We start from the raw sequence: 22,175 nt of genomic DNA, 5'->3' as shown, positions 1-22,175 counted from the left end.
AGGAGCTGGTGCAGAAGAAGGTGACCATGAAGCCAGAGTGTCCAAGGATGTTGCTATTCCCTTACACCAGATTGTACCCCTAAGAACCAAAGATTTGGAGTGGGAGGGAAACCTCAAACTCACCCCTACTAAGCAGTAAGAAGTTGATGGATTTTACTAATAAAAAAACAAGTAAAAGCAATTCTACAGCTTTCGGGCAGTTCACTTTGAGCATCAGGGGGTGATTTTGTATTTGGGAGACGATCTCACTGGGAAGCCGTCCTCACTACAGCTTCTGCACTTTCAGGTCTTCATCCCCCTCTTGGGTGCCAGGCCCACTCTTATGGCCGTAACCCACTCTGAGCTACAGGCTCTGGGCAGCAGAAGTAGAGAAGCAGCAGATACTTCTTAAGTTAGAGATAAAAATCAGCAGCAAGTTCTGGCCACGAATGTTTGCAGGTGACTCCTCAGAGTTCGGTACTGCCCTCTTAAACATTACAAATGGGCTGGCCAGATGGCTCAGCTGGGAAAAGAACTCTGTGACCAAGTCAGAGTATCTGAGTTCAGTCCTCAGACCATCCATGGTGGAAGAAAAGAACCGGTTCTCCAAAACTGTCCTCTGACCCCTTCATAAAAAATAAATATATTTTTTTAAAAAAATTACAAACAAGAAGAAATTGAAGTAATCTGTTAGCTGTGAAACTGCTGCATGTAAATCAAAGCTACACATAAATAAAAACAATGATCAGATCAAGAGCATAATTTATAAAAGCCACAACAAAGACCATAAGCATCAGGTAAAGGGAAGGAGAATGTATATATGGGAAAGGCCCTATACAGCAGAATGATTAAAAAGTTTCAATAAAGGGCAGGCCTGGCTCAACTGTGGAGATATCAACTCCCATTAACCTAATTCAGAATGATAATGATCTTAATAAAAACCAGAAATTTATAGTAATTCTGGAGCAGTCATGAGACAGTAGTGGGTCGGAGCTCACCTGCAGAGAAAAGGCAGAGCAAGTGGCCTGCATGCATGAAGTTCCAGGTTCCATCCACACCAGTGGAGCAAAAGGAATTATTGCTAAAAAAAAAAATTCAAAAATATCCGTGTGAAAATGTTATCACAATTTTGTTTTTAAAAGAATTGTTTCTGTGCACAGAGGCAGAACACCTGGAATCCTAGCGTTGGGGAAACTGAGGCAAATGGAGCCTGGGAGTTTGAGGCCAGCCTAAGACATTTAGAGAGGTCTTGTCTCAAATAAGAAACATGCCCTTGACCATCAGGATGGCTCAGTCATACCACCTCTGACGATGAGAATCTGATCCCTCTCTTTACACATGGTGTAAAGGAAGAACACTCCTGAGACATGTCCCTTGATTTCCATAGGCACATCATGGCGTGTAGGCCAGGACACACATGCCATGGCATGCACATACACACAAAAACTTTCACAAAATAAACACATACAAAATGTTTGTCATGCCACGATTTACCACATGACTCACTTTTTAAAAAGAAACATTCTTTTTGGCTTGTATTTTGAATATTTGCTTGTGAAATGACGCACCTTGGATCTGTTTTCAATTTCTGTGAGGGAAAGAAGCAGGAGGATGGGGAAATAAGATGGGTGGGGGACGATCACTCGAGTGGTCACAGTATCCATGGGGACTTTCACGCTGCTCTCTCTACATTCATACATGCTGCTATTTCAATGTTAAATTGTTTTTGGAAAGCCAAAATAGGCATAGCTTTTATACAAAAAAAAAGTGTGGTTTTAAAACCTCAAAAGGTATGTTGTAGACTAATTTGATTCTCAATTTCATAGCAATACATCTATTATTTTTTGAGAATCTATTAGAGAACCTGGCCTTTGTAACATGAGTGGCAGATAGGTTTCCATCTTGTTTAAGATTTGTTGCATATCACCATAGAACCTTCATCTGGCGATGGCTGGAGATAGAGACAGAGACCCACACTGGAGCACTGGACTGAGCTCCCAAGGTCCAAATGAGGAACAGAAGGAGGGAAAACATGAGCAAGGAAGTCAAGACGGCGAGGGGTGCATCCACCCACTGAGACGGTGGGGCTGATCTATTGGGAGCTCACCAAGGCCAGCTGGACTGGGACTGAAAATGCATGGAATAAAACCGGACTCTCTGAATATGGTGGACAATGAGGGCTGATGAGAAGCCAAGGACAATGCACTGAGTTTTGACCCTACTGCATGTACTAGCTTTGTGGGAGCCTAGCCAGTTTGGATGCTCACCTTCCTAGACCTGGATGGAGGGGGGAGGACCTTGGACTGCCCACAAGTCAGGGAACCCTGACTGCTCTTTGGACTGGAGAGGAAGGGGGAGAGGAGTGGGCTGTGGGGAGCGGGGGGAGGGGGAGGGAAAAGGGAGATAGGGGGAGGCGGAACTTCTTAATTAAAAAAATTAATAAAAAAATAAAAAAGAAAGAAAGATTTGTTTGCAGTGTTGCTATTTATGGAAACCTGAAAAAGTATCATCAGAGGGGATGTTTCTGTGACAAAGGCTAAAAACAGTAGTTAGAGCCAGGTGGTTTGGCACACTGACACATCAGTGGAGCTGACAGGTCTAAGACTTATTTCTATCTGTGTGGGGACTCAGTGAGCACAAACTCACAGGCACCGAGTCTTACTTTTCTCCTGCTAGGGTTACAGCACTACAAATTTGTAGTTACAAATAAATTTGTAGTAGGGTTACAAATAAAAGAGGTTGATTTCTGCTCACAGTTCTGCCAGTTTCGGAAGGATGCATTTTTCAGTGGCTTGCATACTGGGCTTGAGACTTTCCGTAATTCATGAGAAGAGCTTATGAGACCTAGCCAAGCTGGCGCTATGTCGGTCCACCCTGGTGATAACCCATAATCCATTAACCATATGAACAATTAATCGGTTGGTGAGCACAGAATCATAATCACCACTCAGTGTTCTCACCCACAAATATCACGAGAGAGGGAACAAGCCATATCCAAAGCGTAGCACCTGAGCGAAACCAAGCAAATGGCTTGGAACAGTTATCTAGCCATTAAGAAAATAAAATAGCTTCTTATTGATTACAATGTGATAAATCCCCAATATAGCATGGTAAAATATTTACAAGTGGGTAATGAAACCATAAAAGCCTTAATAAAACTGGGGCAATAATGATATTGGAAAGAGGAAGCTACAAAAGCATAAAAATTCCACATAAGCAACAGCATTGCAAATAAAAACCTTAAACAGAATGGAAGCACATTTACCACTCACATTACAAAGGTTAACCTTTCTAAGACAAATTCTCAAAGCAGCAACACTAACATCAGCCCACCATGGAAGTGCTAAGCAGTTAATCAATATGCAGAATGTTCACCCTGGGTGTGCCTTTTCAGCAAATGCTGGCTCACATGGTCCACACCCACCAAATACTGGTCTATTTCCTCCTGGATTGGATGTCGTTGTCCTCAAGTCTTCATCCCTCTGCACTTAGAACTGCAGGATAGTTCTAGTGCACTGCACTAATGCAATTTTTAAAAACCAATGGAATTTATTTAAAGGTTTCATTTGACATCCAAAAGATGAGGAGTCCCTTGATCAATTTCTTAAGCAGAACCACGATCCTTAGATGAAGACTGTTCCCAAAAAAGACATTCGCTCATGCCCGTCTCTACAGGATGAGTTTCCACCTCACCATTTTCTCATGTAAACAGTAAGACAAGTACTTACTTCCAAATTTGCTGTAGAACCTCTGAGCGATGCCACTTTCTTTCCCTCTGGGGCAATTTTTCCAACACTAACCGCTAACAAGCCCGCAAATAAATGAGTCTTTTCTTCCCCGGAGACTAGTGAAGATGAGCAGGCACGTGACAGACACAGCCACCTCGACTTTGGGTAACAGTAAAGACATGCTACTCACCTAGACAGCAGCTCGAAAGATGCACCTCCCTGACCTCCAGCTGCATAGACTGAGTGACATTTGACCTGTAATGTACTTCCTTTCCTACGACAAGAACAGACAGGATGTTTTACTCCTATAAGTAAACATAACATCAACATTGCTCTGCAGCTCCTCATGTGACTGAATGGGGCACCCTGAAGGTTTGGACTTAATAAAATAAAAAATCCATTTACCACCTAGATGGAAAATAACAAGCAGGTATTGCATTAGAAAATGCTCTGGCACATAGGACTTCTGAAATTCTCTAGAGTGATTTCTTGAGGAAATCATTTGGAAAGAAAATATGGAAATATCGATATATCTATCAATTCTGAAATCATTGACTTTGCTTGCTAAGCCTATTTAGTTTAATTGCAAGAATATAGAAGATTAATATTTTCTTCTAAGAAAAGACTGTTGGCTTACTTATATATTTTTGAGCAAAATCCTTACATTATTTGAGATTCATCAATAAGGAACATATAATCATCATTATTATGTACACGTCTTCTTAGGAATTTAAAAATTGTTTTGCCATTTTATTGCATAATATCAATCAATTTCAAAATGAGGTCAGGTACAATGGCACACTGCTTACAAAGTTTATTTAAACGCAGTCTTTAGGAACCGGTGAGATGGCTCAGCGGTAAAGCTCTTGCCTTAAAATCACAGGACACCAAGTTCAAATCTTTGCTTTAAACATACAAGAGAAGCCAGATGGGGTTAGCAAGCATTTGTAATCAGCATTCCTCTGGTGAGACAAGAGGCAGAGATAGACAAATCCCCAGGAACTCATGCTCCAACTGGCCTGGGCTATTCACCAGCTGACAGCAAAGGCACACCCTGCCTCAAACAAGGTGGAAGGTGAACACCAAGACTAGAGATTGTCCTCTGACCTTCACATGAACTCCAATGCATGGATGACCCTGGGTACATGCATGTACACACAGACAATATAACCTTTAAACACAAAATATATGTAACGATGACCTTATTTCATGTGACATCTGTATTTCAAAATTAAGTTCTAAATAAAAAGGCAAATTTTGTTGACATTCAAATGTGTTATCTATCTATCTATATATATATTATTCTTTACCAATAGTCTGCACTATCAGCTGTTTTATTATTATCTTACCATTAAATTTGTTAAAGATATCTAAATGTTTAAATTAAACTTTACTGCGTGTGAATGTGCGCACGTGGGAGTCAGAGAACAACTTTTGGAGTTACACCAGGGCCCCAACTCAGGCTTTCATGGACAACACTTTTATCTGCTGAGCCATCTCGAGGACCGCAAAGATCTGGATTGATATTATTTTTCAAAGCACTTTAAGAATATTGTGGGGGTGGGGGGATTGGTTATGTGGTGAATTGAAAGAGTGCTTACCTAGAAAGTGGGGAGGCCTGGGTTTTAATCCCCAAATATTATCTGAAAATGTTTACAACTATAATCCTTGAAAAAACAGTGTTCTATTCTAGGTTAAAAATTCATTTAAAGCAATTCTAAGGACACTATACTAAGAGGGCTTTTATTTGTGTATGGTACTGGGATGAATGCAAAGGTCACAATTGTGTTCGACAAGAGTTCTACACACACACACACACACACACACACACACACAAAGAGAGGAGAAAGAGACGGAGGAGGAGAGGAGGAGAGAGAAAGGGCGAAAGGAGAGGAGGGGAGAAGGGAGGGAAAAGGAGGAGAGGGGAGGGAGGAGTGTGTTTGTCCTATTCTCTTTCCTTTTTCCTTCCCTTCTCCTTCTTTCCTCCCCGTCCCCCTTCCTTCTTTCATTTTAAATAAGCTTGCTGACATAATGTCTCTAAGATGCCCAGGCAAGTCTCCAACTTCTGGCTTAAACACCCTCATTAGCTAGGGCTAATTAATAAGAATTTTATAGGCTCTGGTGGGTTTCTATTGAGACAAGGGTGCAGAATTATCAGTTCACATCCACGGCCTTCAGATATCCTACCAAGTAATGCGCTCAAATGCGCTCAAAGTTTTAAAACGTTTCTATGAATTTCCAAAACTTTAAAAACGCTGCTCTGCCAGGTATCCACGTGTGTTCCAGGGCGTGACTTCCCCGCACCCGGGGTGTGGAGTCTCTGTTGCCATGGCAACAGTTGGGCGGCGCTTCGCCGCCTTTGACCCGGGTGGGCGGCAGGCGGAACCTCTCCCGCCGCACCGGAACCTCAGTGCGCGCGCCCGCGTTTCCCAGTCGGAACGCGCCGGTAGGGACTTTCGAGCGCCTCGGGCCGAAGCCGCTGCCGGCCAAGAAACCGCCATGAAGTTTCGCGCCAAGATCGTGGACCTGGCTTGTCTGAATCACTTCACACGTGAGCTGGCAGGGCTGCGGGGAGCGAGCGGAGAGTGCGGCTGCAGCCCTGTGAGAGGATGGGCGGGGTGGAGGGCACAGCTGGGACCCGGAGGCTGGGAGGGCGGCCCTGAGGGGGAAGGATAGCTACCGGAGACCTTGCCCTTTGCAGTCCTCCCTCGCTCTTCCTGTGCCCGCGAATGTGCCTAACCCTGCCCGCGGGCCGTAAGCAGCTGCCCCACGGTTACGTGGAATGCACGCGAGATTCCCGGTTGTCAGTTGTTCCCTGAGACCGTTTCATTATTGAACACTGGTGCTGTGGGCTGTGTGCTTCGCAAAATGTCAGCGGCGTTGAAGTCCGAGCGTGATCTGTGAACTTCAAGTTCTGCAAGCTGACCTGTAGGATACCCGATGTCATGCGTAGTAACTACTTTCTTTCCCTCCCCGCTACAGGAGTCAGTAACATGATAGCCAAACTTGCCAAAACCTGTACCCTCCGCATCAGCCCAGAGAAGCTGAACTTCATCCTTTCGGACAAGCTGGCCAGTGGTGGGGTGAGCATGTGGTGTGAGCTGGAACAGGTGAGCAGGAAACACCCAGAGTCCCCGGGCTCCAGCCAGGGGTGCTGAAAAAAGGCCTTAAATGTCTGCTTCTGTCCCGCAGGAGAACATTTTTAGTGAATTTCAGATGGAAGGAGTCTCTGCAGAAAACAATGAGATTTATTTAGAATTAACGTCAGAAAACTTATCTCGAGCCTTGAAGACTGCCCAGAACGCCAGAGCCTTGAAAATCAAGCTGACTAACAAACACTTTCCCTGTCTTACGGTGTCTGTAGAGCTGGTAAGTAGGAGGAAAAGGATTTCTGAATTTTTTTTATAAGTGTCTTGTTTTGGTCTAGGGTGTATAAGTAGCTATAAGCCTAAGATTTCAAACAATATTCTTGAAAGTGAATTAGTTTCATTTAAATATAAAATCTAGTCCAGCATGGTGGCCCATGTCTTTAATCCCAGCACTGGGGAAGCAGAGACAGGAAGATCTCTGAGTTCCAGGACTGCATAGAGACCCTGTCTCAAAATATAAGATCTGGTTCCTGACTTACGTGTGAGAAATGCACCTTATCTTAGTCATTTTAAAACAAAGTTTGATTGCACAATGTTCAACAGGATACTGCTTTTTCCAAACAGTCAAATTGCTAGCTAGAATCTCTTTCTTTTAGGATATTGTCACCTTGTCTAGATGTTTTTATCCACTTCCATCTTAAAATTTCATCATCTGTACTATTCTTAAATACATAGTCCTCAGACTTAAGTAACACATTTGTTTTCGATGCTACTACTAGATGAGTAGCGAGGAGCCTCTCCTCAGAACACACGGAAACACACAGACAAGATGGAGTTTGTGATTTCTAATGTGTCCCTAGCCTTTCACAAATAGCCAAGTCACCAATTAATACCCTCTGAGTGGTTCGCTGGATATGTCGGGTTTTTCCCCACTCCCAGGCTGGGGACATCAATTGGACATTCCACTTGAAGTTTCTCTCCAAAACTTTCCCTTTCTTTAGTGCTCTGCCCAGCCCACCCAGTTATCTTTACAACTTCCTTTTCTTATATGTTCTGGGCATCTGTGGGTGAGTATTATTACATTTGTTTCCAAGCTGGCTATAGATGTCTATTCATGGCTTTGAAACCTTTTATGTCTTTTTTTTTTTTTTTTTTGCCTCGGGCTACTTCTTGTCTTGGCTACCCTTTTTTTTAAATTTATTTATTTATTAAAGATCTTAGAGATAATTAGAGCATGCTATGTAACCATAGGTTTGAGTTTATTTAGTTTCTTAAGGAAAAGCAAGATCATACTATATAATACTTTTTAAAGTAAGAATGTAAGATACTTTGGTTTCTTCTTTGCTGTTTTGAGACAGGGTCTGGCAGTCTTAGAATTCACTATGTAGACCACACTGGCCTCGAACTTACAGAGATCCACCTGCCTCTGCCTCCTGAGTGTTGTGTGTGCCACTCTTCCCAGCAGTTCTGTGGTTTCTGAGTTTTAGAGATGCTTCTAAAAGTAAACATGGTCGATCCTTTCAGAGGTGTGGAAGTGGCAGCATGCTCAGGGCGTGGCACACAATGGTGTCTGGGTTGCCTTGGCATGGCATATTTGCCTCTCTCTGTCTCCTAAGTTTGCAAATGCTGATGCTTTCCCTCTGCCTGAAACCCTGTGCCCTCAAATTTAGCTTCCTAGAGGCTGTCTCCTCTCTAGTTCTGATGTCTCTGAAGCCATACCCCAGAGGGTTTTCCTCTTCCTCTCTAGCAGCCCTTCCTCCCTCATCCTCATCACCACTGTGCTTTCTTCAGGTTCTGACGGGTATGTAATCCAGCTCTGTGCACTTGCTTTCTGCTTGCTCCGTTGGTTCCACTGGGGCCTTGTTGTCTCCTTCACCACACTTCTCAAAGACTCGTGGGACCCAAAGCAGAACAGATACACCACGTCAACATTATCACTTGAATAGATTTTGAGGGGATGAATTAAGAACATTCCGTTTGGAATTGAAAGGTTTAGCAGCAGTTCTTGTGTTTTGGTTTTCTTTTAGCGTTGACAACATAAAATAATCTTTTTTCTTAGCAGTTGTCCTCATCCAGCAGTAGTAGAATTGTGACCCATGATATCCCCATAAAGGTGATTCCTAGAAGATTGTGGAAAGACTTACAAGAACCCTCTGTCCCAGACTCTGATGTAAGTGTTGTCTGCAGTCCTATTCTTCAACACACAATAAAGGGTGGGGATTGAATTCTCCATTGCTAGTTGTCATCTTGCTGTGTATGTTATTTGAATTTGTATAGTTTCTGAAAAGACTGTGAGTCAATCAACAAGACTTGAGATGTGAGTATGTGCCTTTTGCTATGTATGTAAATCCTGTTAAAGAGCTGATACCCATTTAGAAATGGCATACTTTCTGTATAGAAAGGGGATGGTGATGGCTTGTAACAAAAGAAAATAGAGCCTAAGTTATACTTTGGAAGGCAGTCTACCATGGCTCTTGGCTTTAGGTACAAATTCATGTTTCATAGGCCTAACAAAAGAGCCAGAAAACACATTTTGTTGACTTGGAACTTAGGTTAACAGTGACCTTCTAGCAACCTCTGCATCATTGCAAAGAAAGAGGATGCCAAATGGTCTTTTGTCTCTTGTATATATAAAAAGAAATCAAACAGATACCGGATGAAATGTGTAGTTGGTTAAAAGGTGTCTATGTAGGCTTGGAAAAAGCCAGCGTTACATCAGTGCTGTTGGTAACATAGCTCAAATGACTCATGATAATGGCTGGCTGTACTCTTACAGAGTACACAGAAGGCCCCTGGGTCCTTAAACATTTCCCAGAGGAAGGCTTCTTGCTCAGCACTTGAGGTGTATTCCCCTTGGACCTGTATATAGGTATCTCAGCTGATGTACTGTGTTCCTTCTTGAACCAGAACAATGCTTTTGGGAGTATGGTCACCATGGTAACCAGAGCCAGGTATCCAGGTATTTTTATTTGCTTGAATAAGTTAGTGAAACTTTCAAAGTTTCAAAGGGACTTTATTTGGAAAATTTAAAAATGTGATTCTGAGTTTTTGACACAAGTACATTTCACCGTTGTTAGCTGAGTACCTGCTGTTAAGGACTCTGTTAAATTTCTGATCCGTTGTTAGTTGAGTACTTGCTTTTATGGACTCTGTTAAGATTTCTGATCCGTGTGATTTCTCATACTGGTTTTTAGGTCAGTATTTATTTACCAGCCTTGAAGACAATGAAGAGTGTTGTGGAGAAAATGAAAAATATCAGCAATCATCTGGTAAGCGATTGATTATGCCTTCAGAAAAGAGCTGTGAGTGAGCTCCTGCCGTGTGAGTGGCATGTCCTGGAGGTGTAGGTACCCCCTCGTCACCAGAAGGTGTCTCTGCTAGTGGGTTTCTCCCACAGAGGCCCCACTTGGGAGGACAGAGTTTGGTATTGCCATCTGGCCTTTAGGGACCTGTTCTTATGCCTTTCAGCTCTCATTCACTGGGGAAAACTTTCAAACTTGCCCTTAATCCCTCGTGTTTATAGTATATCGGGAACATGTTCCAACAGTTCTGGTAATTTGGACAGAGCATTGCAGTTTTTGATGGTCTCCTTTTTGGTGCTGAGGATTAAATGGAAGGCTTCATGCAAACTGAGAGCGTATTCCACCACCGAGCTGAGTGAATGGTCGAAGCCCCAGTGCCTTTCACATGTTAGCATGTGTGGGCACATTAGACACTGACATATAGGTGGGCTCTATATTATTTTTCTATATATTTTTGAAGGTCCAAAAATAGCTCAAACTTGATGGACTGTCGTCATTTACACATAGTGTGTCCTGAATTCCACATTTATTCACCCCTTAAGACCACATTCCATTATGTTCCTAAATCGTTTCAAAGCCACTGCCTACCTAACACACAAACCTGTGACTTTTCCAACCGCCAAGGCCACATCTCTATCAGCCAGGCCCTCCCGGCAGATCCATACTGGCCTGGCCTTGTCATTTCCCTGCTTAGTAACCCTTCCTACTTAGTCGCTGTGTCTCTCATCTCCTTGAAATGTTCAGCCATTGTCAGTGTTCAGCCCAAACTCCTGTAGGAAACTCTCTGCGCTGAGGAGCCCCCCCCCCCCCCCCCCCCCCACCGTAAATCAGCATCTTGAAATCTCCAGAACTGCCAGCTTCAAAGAAGGGAAATCCTTTCTTAACCTTCTGTGTCAGAGTCCAGGGCTGGGCCGTCACCTAGTAGTCTGTAATTGATATGTTGCATGGATGGGAGTAACATTTAGCTCCTGGGAATCTTTACATCACAAGAGGATTTGAAACGTAGAAAGTGGTGGGGTTTTGGTAGTGTTGTTTCTCTCACAAGTCCTCACTTCAGAGCAGTGCTGCCCTCTGAATCAAAAATCCGGCTCCCTTGAAATAGCACACACTGTGTCGGCCACGGTGTTGATCCAGTTGTCAGCCTGGCTTCCTCTAAGGTACCCTGGGACTTCTAGGAGACTCAGGAGGCCCAGAGGGAAGAGTCAGGCATTTAATTGAGGGATCATGTGCTTGTTCTTTCTGTCCTGTGGAAATGAGTCAGCAAAGGGGTTAGTGACAGCAGTGGCAGTTGTTTCTCTTCGGAGTGCTCGACAAATGCTAACTGGGATGTTACCGAGCTAGAACAGCCAGATGCAAACAAGATCATTCTGGGTACTGGGAGCCAGAGAGCTAAAGAACTAAGTAGATGCTTCCAGGGGAAGCTACATGTCTTAGTAGTTTGTACAATAGAGACAGTTGGGGAATTATCTTGGTCCATTTCCACATTTATAGTGAAACTTCCTAACTGCACCGACAGAGCATCAGTAAAGATCATGAGTGAGTCCCATACAAAGACACTGCAGATTCAGAAGGGGCTGGGGCTGCTGTTGCCTAACCAGGACAGAGAGCTGCAGCTGTGCTGGTGTCTGGCCTGGCCTCAGTGTTCACAGAACAGCTTGGAGAGACAATGTGGGGCTCCGACACTCACTTTTTCCCCATGGGGTCCTCTCTTCAACTCCTGTTCTCCCTGCCTGATGTGGGAAGGTCATTTGTCAATCTGTTGTTTTATTGGTTGATCAATAAAGCAAACTGCTTGGTCTGATAGGTCAGAAAATTAGGTAGGTGGAGTAGACTGAACAGAATGCTGGGAAGAAGGGAAGTGAGCCAGACGCCATGCCTCTCCTCTCTGGTCAGATGCGATGGAGCAAGCCGCCAGGTCAGACATGCTGAATCTTTTTTGGTAAGACACCACCTCGTGGTGCTACACAGATTACTAAATATGGGTTAAGCAAGATATGAGAGTTAGCCAAGAAGAGGCTAGATACAATGGGCCAGGCAGTGTTTATATGAATGCAGTTTGTGTGTTGTTATTTCGGCTGTAAAGATAACCACGTGGGAGCCGGGCGGGACAAAAAAGCAGGCCTGCCCCGTCGCTTCTTCTACACCTGCCCTGGAACTATTGCCATAGGCCAGAGGAGTCTCCTCTGTTTTTAATCTTTCACCATGGCCATACTATTGGTTCTTTTATCTGGAAGGAGATTTGCCAATCAACCTATGCATGACACTCTACATTTCTGGTTTGGTTGTTGGTATCTGCCTAACTAGTCTGCAGAAAGTCCCACATGCAGTCTGCGGTCAGCATTCTGCCAGCCAGTAGCACAAACATGCTGCCTAATCTGGAAAGGGGAGGCATCGTCCATGTCACTAGGACCAAACTCTGAGCATTGCAGGCAAAGGATCCCAGGTCTGGGGAGGAAAGGACATCACCCTGCTGGCACAGCTCTGTTGTCATGCTGTAGTTTAGGACATGCAGCATTAGCATGCCCTGGAAACTGGTCAGCACATGATATCTGTCTTATGCTTATTGCATAAAATTTCTGAACTCCAAATCTTCTTGTGCTAGAAACAAAACAAGGTAGATTCTCTGAACTCAGATGAGCTCTTGTTTTTGAACTTCTGACATTATACACTATGTTTCCAAGCTCACAGCCTTCTAATCTAGTCGCTTCCTTGGAGTAAAAAGCTTTCATGTTAAGACTTTCAGTAAGCAGAGCTCTTCTTTTCATTTCTTAACCCACGGTCCTATAATCCGGAATGATAAGTGACCAAAACAAAATGTAGACAGCAATATTTGTGAATGTTCTGGGGTACTCACTGGGGCTCCACAAAGCTCATATGTGGCCTGTTACCATTTACTTCCAACAACTATGTGCTAATACCTGTAGATTTGATTGCTTCTGAAAAACAGTGTGTTAGAAACAAATATCCATTAAGAAGGCAGCTTGCCTTGGCTTTGAATTCACTGCAGGCATGTGTAGTGTACTTCCATGCTTCAAATTCTTTTTTTAAAAGATTTATTTATCTATTTATTATTTGTATAGTATTCTGCCTATATGCATGCCTGCAGGCCAGAAGAGGGCACTAGACCGCACTATAGATACTTCTGAGGTACCATGTGGTTGCTGGAATTGATCTCAGGACCTTTAGAAGAGCAGCCAGTGGGTGCTCTTAACTTCTGAGCCATCTCTCCAGCCCATCTTCAAATTCTTAAAGTCTGAGTAATGGAGCATTAGATTTCAAAGCACACATGATCCAGAGTGCCGGACACATGACGCACTTAGTCAGCATGTGAAAGAATTATCAGCAGCCAACTCCCTGAACCTGCCACTCAGAGCTGATTTAAGATGCAGTTTTCTGTCCTCTCATGCACATCGACATTCAGTTTCCTAAGCATCAGGATAAGAGTTTACTTTCCCTCCAACTCTGTTAATGATCATTTAGTGCCATTAGTTGACTCCTGACCAGCAGTACTGGTACCTGCTGTAAACTACCTGAGTGCACCAGAGCCATAAAATGCATGACAGCTGCACTGCTGCCCCCATTATAGATACTGTGCCTCCAGCCGCAGGTTTCACTTGACCTAAAGGTCTGACTCCAAAGCCTCCCCTCTCCCTGATCCTTCTCAGCTCTTCAGTAAGCTGCTCCTACAGAGCTGCTTCTTCCAGCATCACATCTGAGCTCACCTCCAGCAGAGTACGCATTGTTAGGCATTGCTACTGGACATGGTCAGAAAACAGGCAACGTTAGCATGCCCTGGAAACTGGTTGGAAGTCTAGAGCCTGGGCCCATCTTAACCAGACCTCAGGGATTCTCCTGCACAGAAGTGTGATGATGTGGGGGAGGAGAGCTCTTGTTGCAAGAGCCGCAGCCTACCATGCTTCTTGCATTCAGCGAGAAAGAAGGAAATGGTCATTTCTGAAGGGTACCTAGTTAAGGCGGTTTGATCCATCCTTTCTGATCTTTCCTCCCATATAATGTTCTTTTTCTTACCTGGCAGAGCATCTGTCCTGACAAGTTAGGATCCTTTCACTCCATGCCTGCTATAAGGGAGCTCTTACCTCCACTCCACCCTCATCACTTTGCTGGTCCCTCCAGAACCTTGATCCTTGACAGAGTGTCCCAGCAAGGCCCCTCCCTCTTCCCCCTGCTGTCTTCTCCACTAGGGGGATACCTTATTGATTTTAGGGGATATTTGAGTTCTGGGCTTTCATAAACCTCTCTGTGGTTGTTGGGGAAGGGGCTTCAGTGCCCTGTGAGGTGTTAGGTTTATGACACTGCCTTGTTACCTGGCTTTTGTGGAAGCTGGTACCCATATGCTGTTCTTTTTCCTCTTTTCAACATTGAATTTTAATCAATTTGCAGGTTATTGAAGCAAACCTAAACGGAGATCTGAACCTAAAGATAGAAACTGAGTTGGTATGTGTGACAACTCATTTTAAGGATCTTGGAAACCCTGTATTACGTGAGTTTTCTTGTGGGTTATATTTTGATTCTAATGAATTGTTTGAATATATATTGAGTTCTTTTAATGAAAACATTGAAATCTGGTTTTCTTTGTTTCACACTTGAGAAGGGTCTGAGATAAAATTTCCTGTCCTTATGACATAATGGCACTAGGCAAGGGGTCAGGCCACCAGGCATTAAGAATGATGCTTTCCTCCCCTGGGATTCAGGTCACAAACAGTGACTTCCAAGAATTCAATAGCTCTTTGTAGCTGGCATTTTCTTTGGGTTGCCAACTAGCTCCCAAATAAAGACACAGAGATTTATTATTAATTGTGAATGCTCAGCCTTATTATTAACTGTGAATGCTCAGCCTCACCTTAGGCTTGTCCCACTAGCTCTTTTAACTTAATTCAACCTGTTTCTATTCATCTTTGGGCCTTTTTTACCTTTCTTTCATTCTGTATGTCCTACTTTCCTGCTTCCTCCATGTCTTTCCCTAAACCTAATTCCTCCTAAGCAACAGATAGATACAAGACCCACCTCCATCATTCTCCCTACCTAGAAGTCTGCTTATACCTCCTCCCTTGCTATTGGCCATTCATCTTTGTATTAGACCAATCAGGTACCTTAGGCAGGCAGGGAAAAAAGCACCACATCTTTGCATAGTTAAGCAGACATTCCACAACAGTTCTTCATTTGCCACTGTGCTCTGGAGGTTAAGATTCTCATTTGGACTGGAGTCAACAGCTGTCTTTCTCATTTTCTCCTCTAGTCAATTCAGTACCTGTGAAGTTAGATTGGCAAATACGAATGTGATGCAGATGAACTTGGTCACTTTACATCTCATAAAGGTCAGGAAGGAATGTGAAATCAGTTCAGTGCGCCTTGACGGAGGGGGTGATTGTGCAGCTTGGTGAGCAGTGAGCCTAAATTAGACTCCTCTCCTCAAATAGGGAAGCAGCCAGGGGGCCAGAGAAGAAGTGTCTGGAATGTGGGAGAGCCAATTTCTGATATACATGTATTGTCAAGCGGATAAGATGCCTTCATCACTTTTACAAGTTGTAGTCTACTGGGTTGCTAAAAAGAGCTGGGTTGATCAGATCATGAGTTCCTTGTTATGTCCAGAGATACTGGATTAAAAAGAAAAATGTCATTTCAGCCTCTGAGAGCGTCTCTCAAAACAGACACCCAGAAGACATGGTTGAGGTGCACATCGACATAAGGAAACTCCTCCAGTTCCTTGCAGGACAGCAAGTGACTCCCACCAAGGCTGTGTGCAGTAAGTTTGCTTTTTCCTTACCCACCTCTAGTCTGATATGCATACAGTCTTCTAAATTCAAATACGCCCAGTTCTGGGAACTAAGGCTCCCTGGGCAGTCAGGTCGTAAAGTTTCCTTGAGCTAGAAGTATCTAGAGATGCTGAAGAGTGATGGTGAGCAGTGTGGTACCAGAAAGCCGGCAGCGATACTGTCTGCACAGTCAGCGCAAGCTTTCCCACAGCAGCAGAGTTCTTTAGATTTCGCATAATCAGAGCCCTGTATATGCTTTTGCCTAGATCTGAGTTTCAGCTTGAGCCCATTGCCTTTCCTTTCATCGCCTACCTGACCTGTGCTCACTACCAAAGTCTCCTCCGTTGTTGGTTATTAATGGCTTGGACCCCATCCTGGCTCTAGTTACACACTGCCCTGTTCCTCTTCCCCTGTTCCCCCCTACTGAGCTAGGAAGTTCATCAAGAGCTTCTCAAGGCTCTTTGTCTCCTTGTGTGTTTTGTTTTGTTTGGAAAAGGGCATAGCAAATGGCCTAGATGTGACATTCCTCTCTTTGTGGAAAGTGCCTGGGATGACCTCTCATCCACGAAGCTGAGGGAGATGACCTGGGACTCGATCCTATAGTAATGGAACAGAAAGTTCTGGGTAGTTCTGTCAATGACCAGCCTTTCTGAAAGAGAAAAGGAACATGTCCTAGTTAGGGTAACTATTGCTGTGATGAAACACTGTGACCAAAAAGCAGCTTAGAGAGGAAAAGATTTATTTGGCTTACATTTCTACATCACTGTTCATCATCAAAGGAAGTCAGTACAGGAACTCAAGCACTGCAGGAACCTGGAGACAGAAGCTGATGCAGAGGCCATGGAGGGATGCTGCTTCCTGGCTTGTTTCTCATGGCTTGCTCAGCACGCCTTCTTATAGAACCCTTTGCCACCAGTCCAGGGATGGCCCCACCCACAATGGACCGGGCTGTCCATCAATCACTAATTAGGAAAATGCTCCTTATAAGCTTCCCTACAGCCCAGTCTTACGGAGGCATTTTCTCAGCTGGTGACTAGCTTGTGTCAAGTTCACATAAAACTAACCAGCACGAGATGAGAAAGCACAGACTGTGTGAGAGGCTGTGGCGCGAGGACACAGGGAGGAGTTTGGTGGTGTGTAGCACAGCCTATCACAGTGCACAGGACCTCAAGCACTTAGACCATGTACTCTGGTCACCTCACTTTGGGTACCTGCTTTTACCAGGAAGGCTAATTTGGTGAAATCAACCTGGTTTTCCCCCTAAAGCCTAGGTAGCTTCTTTCTTCCATCTCTCACACTGTCGCCAGTGGGTGGCAGTAGCATGTGCTGTGGCCCTCACGAGCCCTCAAAGGGAACAGACACCAAGCATAGGAAATGTCCGTGGCAGACATGTGACAGGGAGGATGAAAATCTGTCTTTAACGCCTGGGTCTTTTTCTCCTAGATATTGTGAGTAACAGGATTGTTCATTTCGATTTGCTTCTGGACGACATCTCCCTTCAGTATTTCATCCCAGCCTTGTCCTAGCACCATCTCAGCAGACTTAGGAGCACAGAGACCTCTGTCGTGATGAGAAAAGCCCTGGATGGTGTGCAGGGCAGCTGCCCGTCCTCAGTCCTCACAACACCACAGGCTTGCACTCCGCTCTTTCTCTCCATGCTGGCGTAGGTACAAGTGGAATTAATGAAGCACAGTTAGATAATCATTCCTTCATATTTCTCAAGACCGGCACTTGTCCCCTTATCCCGTGGATCTAAGACATGAAGAAGAAAAGACGGAATTTTTTTTCAAGGGTCTTCTGTTGTTTTGTTTTCCTTTGGTAACAGATGAGATCAGGGCCTTCTCTGTGCTAAGCATGTGCTCTGCCACTGAGTTGCTCCCTAGCCTATCTAAAGTGTGAGTAGCAGTTTGTCACTGATGTTTCAAGCTCATCATGTGTATAGCATTGGTGTTGCAGTCAGAATTCACAGCAATACTACTCAGCTAGTTCCCAGCTTAGTCCCTAAAATGCTGCAGTTGTTTGCTTTCAGGTTTTCAGCATGCTCATCTCTCCCAACCGCCATGTCTGGGAGCTCAGTGCAAACCATGCAACCCCTCTGTCCTGGCAGCATGCCTGGTTTCTCACCAATACAGCTACAACATGTGGAACCTTGCCCAATTTACTGAAGGTTCAAGTTCACTTCCTTCTCACTGCCTGAAGAACCTCTCAGCCTGGGGAACCTGCAAAATTTCACAGCCTGGGGAACCTTCAGAACCTCTCCTCTCAACCTGGGGAACCTGCAGAGCCTTTCCTCTCAGCCTGGGGAAGCTGCAGAGCCTTTCCTCTCAGCCTGGGGAAGCTGCAGAGCCTCTCCTCTCAGCCTGGGGAAGCTGCAGAGCCTCTCCTCTCAGCTGGGGAACCTGCAGAGCCTCTCCTCTCAGCTGGGGAACCTGCAGAGCCTCTCCTCTCAGCCTGGGGAACCTGCCGCTAGGGAGCCTGAGATCCTGAAGACTAGCAACCAGTTTCCATCTTGAACTTCTCCTTCTGTATACTTTTCTCTTGAGCCCACTTTGATTTTAAGTTATAACTTATTTTACTTTTTTGTAGTGCTCAGGATCAAATCCAGGAATGGAAACATGTTAGACAGACAAGCCCTCTATGCCAAACTATATCCCTAGTCATCTAAATCATAATTTTGTATAATTCTTCCACAGTTTCAGAGTCACCTTTCTCTTAAGCACATTGTGTTTTGCATAAAGCAGCTGAAGCTTGGCCATCATAGGCAAGGCTGTGTTTTGCTCCTGTTTTGGAGCTGGCTCACCCTGGAGGTTGTACTTCCTCCAAAAACACCCTAGCAGGCTTCCTGATTTAACTAGGTGTCAGGTATCAAGCTACATGAAGCCACATGAAGTGGCATCAGAAACTGTTTCCATGTCAGAGTTAAGATCTAAGTTGCTAGGATAAGATTTTAAAAAGGCGTGCGGGGTATTTAGGGAAAGTATTGTTTCTTAAGCGCTACTAGGGTAATATATTTGTTGCTGTTTCAGTTTTTATTAGACAGGTTCTCGTGTAGTTTAAGGTGGCCTTAGATGAGCTGGAGCTAATACTGGCCTTGAACTGCTGAGCCTCCTACTCCCCAGGTGTTTAGATGACAGATATGAGCCGCCATGCCTCTAGCTCTACTGATATTTAATAAGATAGATTTAGTTAAACTAACATTTTTAAATTAGGGATTTTTCTACATTGTTAAAGCATTTCTTCAGTTCATAATGAGAGGTAGTCCAGGTGCCATGATATAGCCTCAAAATCATGATGCAAATGAAATTTCAGGAAGTTCCCTATGAAGCTTCTTTTTCTGTCTAAGTGTCAGTGCTCACTGGTCTCTGAGGTCCCCACTGTGCCACATGCTGTTGGTGATGACTTTGCGAGAAGAAGCCCTCACTGGCAGTCGGGGGGCTGTGGTCTTTCTGGTTCTTGTCACAACTTTCTGCATAGTGTTCATAGCTGTATCTCACAGATCTGAAGTCAAAGCAGGGAGCTCAGAGTGGGATTATGGGAATTTGGAAGTACTTTGTGGAACCTCGTCCTGAGGTGAGAGCAGAGTTTTGCTATGTATAGAAGAAGCATGGTGTCTGAGGCTTGGAGGCATTTCCCCTTACTCTGATTGCCTAAGAATGCTTTCCTGAATGTTAGAACCAGTGAGGTACCCCCTGACCTTGCCTGCCAGAGCTCAGAACCCACATCCCTGGTAACCATGCCTTGAACTGAGATTTAAGACCATCCTAACGACGGGTCAAAAATGCAGAATTCTTAATGTAGCCATTTTTGCCAATGTCCAAGCAGCCTTTTTAATCCTGTGGGCATCCCCTGGTCCAGCAAGGACCTTCCTACCCATCAGGTCTCCAGACTGAGTGTGTCCTGCCCTGCATCCTGCTACAAAGAAACCTGCTCTTGGAAGCCTGAAAGGCGGTTCAGCATTAGTTTTGACTTGAGGCAGGAATACTGGTTCTTCTACCAGATGCAGTGGCCGATGACATATCGGTAAATGTCACCCAGTTGGTCAAGTGTCTGTTGTTTTTAAGAGACAAAATTCTGTACTTTTTTATTTTAAAGACGTTGGGATATCAGAGTGCACAGCCTAGAGGTTCTTCCTTGATGGTTCAGTCACGTAGTCACCCCACCTTTCACTCTGTGCTTTCCTCCTGGACTACTTATTCTTTCCTCTCTGTTTCCATACTTACTGGTTCTGGACAGCTTTCTAAACTCCTCCCCAGGTGCCCAGGCCTCTGGTAATGACCATCCTTTACTTTTGCTGTGAGGGCCCAATGTGAGGTTCTTGACTCGTGGTTCTGTATCAGTGTCTGTATATTGAGTACATACATACCTTAGCCTTCACAGCATGGCTTTGCCCATGGCCATCTTTGTATAGTGAGTCTGTCTAGAAATTCTGTATGGCCTGCACGCTCTGCAACCATTGCAAAGCTTGATGGCCTTGCCATTTCCACGAGGGTGGACTTGTGCATTCAGACTTTGATGGCAGTGAGGCTCTTCCCCCCCCCCTTTTCCTTTTAATGGCCCTGAGTAGTCTAGCTCTACTCTGCTCACACTATCCCATGTGAAGATACCAGACCCAAGCAAGTCTCCTACAAAGTCTCAGAATGTGGGGGAGCAAAATGCCCAGCTCCCACCTATTTTTTCCACTGTAGAATCAAATACAGGGACTTTCTCTATGTGTGGTCCTTGGTAGAGCAGTCTTAGAGTTACCCTGCCTGTCTTTCTGCTCATGGTTTTGCATTTCTCTGTGGCCCAGTGGGTACCACAGCTTCACTTTGGCATTCAGGGGATTCAGGGTGATGACCTTGCTCTAGTTGGATTATGTGACGACATGGAGAAGTCCTAGATTTCTGCTCCGCCAGTTGACTAATGCCACACTCCAACTCTGTGCTTCTGTGTGGATTCTGATGGGGAATCTCAAAGGGAGCCTGGGCTTGTGGGTTTTCTTTAAGCAGTGTTCAAGTAGGAGGTGATAAATTAGGGTCACTTGCACATTAGGGAGTGTGCATGCAGTTTGCTGTCTACTATCTGTGGGAAAACTTGAAATTGCTCCCTTTGATTAATACTTATGCTCGTAAGACTTCTTACACAGGTTATAGTCAAAGCTGAGCACTGTTATAAATTAAGGATTTCTTAATGTGAATGACTGGGGAATTGACAGGTGATCTGATCTGTGTGATGCAATGTCATTTCCTAATGCTGCAGGACAAAGCACTATATGTATGGTAACAAAGCCAGTGGGATGTTGGTGTTCAGTGTGGCAAAGAAGACCAGGAAGTGTACATCTAAACCCAGCTAGCTCTGGGTGGTTTTTATTTCAACGTTTTTATATGTGTATGTTTTCTGGCAATTTCGTAACCAACTTTGTAATGAAAATATTTTTATAGACTTAAATAAATATTTATTATTTGACTGTTACTTGAAATGTATTTATTAGCACACATATTCATCTGGCAACTTTAATTTCCTGAATGTTATAATTTAGGCTTCATTTTCACAGCATATCCTTATTTTCTACAGTGGAAAGTAACATTTTATTTTTTTTTACCATGTTGAAGTTATACTGGGTTCAGAGTACTGGAGCCTGGATAGATAAGACCATTTTACAGAAAAAAATTTCTTCTTATCATGGGACCAACATGAATAGGCCCTACATGGACAAGTTAGTTAGCTTTCCTTCATTGTGACATCATATCAGAGATAATCAGCTTCTAAAGAAGAAAGGTTGGGGCTGATAAGATGGCTCAGTGGTTAAGGGTGCTTGCTGCCAAGCCTGACTGTCTTGAGTTTGAACCCATGACACACACTGTGGAAGGGGAAAACCAGCTTCTCAGTAAGTTCTCCTCTTATCTCCATATGTATGTATGCAATGGTATGCATGCATGTGCACAAAGACACACATATACAAATAAATGTAATTTACTTTCTACTAGACAAAAAGCAGAGAGTAGGTTGAGGCAGATATCCCTTTCAAGGGCACACTCCCAGTAATTAGCCTCCTTCCACCAGGCCCCACATCCTGCAGGTCCCTCCATGTCCAGGCAACTGGAGATCAAGTCTACATGTGGACTCGTGGGGGCATCCGAGCTCTAACCTGGGTCATAACTGAGGTACAGTGCCTAACACTGTCTGCAGAGGAACCTGAACACATTATTAATGTTTCTTAGTCGGAGCATTCTGGGAGAGAGCAGCTAAGCCAGGAGTCCTCACAAACAACTGGGCAATCAGTGAGAAGCACAGGGAGGGGACAAAGAGAAATGGCACGTGCCT

General features: G+C 44.3%; 1 protein-coding gene across 5 annotated transcripts; it reads left to right on the top strand.

The window, feature by feature from the left end:
• The first annotated feature begins 6,152 nt into the window (after positions 1-6,152).
• On the top strand, positions 6,153-21,323 carry Hus1 (HUS1 checkpoint clamp component). Of its 5 annotated transcripts, none has more exons than XM_075944317.1 (8): positions 6,153-6,258; positions 6,690-6,817; positions 6,900-7,076; positions 8,859-8,966; positions 9,991-10,065; positions 14,500-14,599; positions 15,743-15,862; positions 17,316-21,323. In XM_075944317.1, exons 1-8 carry the CDS (start codon positions 6,207-6,209, stop codon positions 17,396-17,398), a joined length of 843 nt encoding a protein of 280 aa, XP_075800432.1. In that variant the 5' UTR covers positions 6,153-6,206; the 3' UTR covers positions 17,399-21,323. The 5 variants fall into 5 exon arrangements, with proteins under 5 accessions (XP_075800432.1, XP_075800430.1, XP_075800429.1 ...); XM_075944315.1 differs by having other exon boundaries at positions 8,856-8,966; XM_075944319.1 differs by having other exon boundaries at positions 6,180-6,308.
• Positions 21,324-22,175: the final 852 nt, after the last annotated feature.

The sequence above is a fragment of the Microtus pennsylvanicus genome, chromosome 12 (genome assembly GCF_037038515.1).
Source record: "Microtus pennsylvanicus isolate mMicPen1 chromosome 12, mMicPen1.hap1, whole genome shotgun sequence".
Lineage (NCBI taxonomy): Eukaryota > Metazoa > Chordata > Mammalia > Rodentia > Cricetidae > Microtus > Microtus pennsylvanicus.
This window is presented reverse-complemented; position numbering and strand designations above follow the sequence as displayed.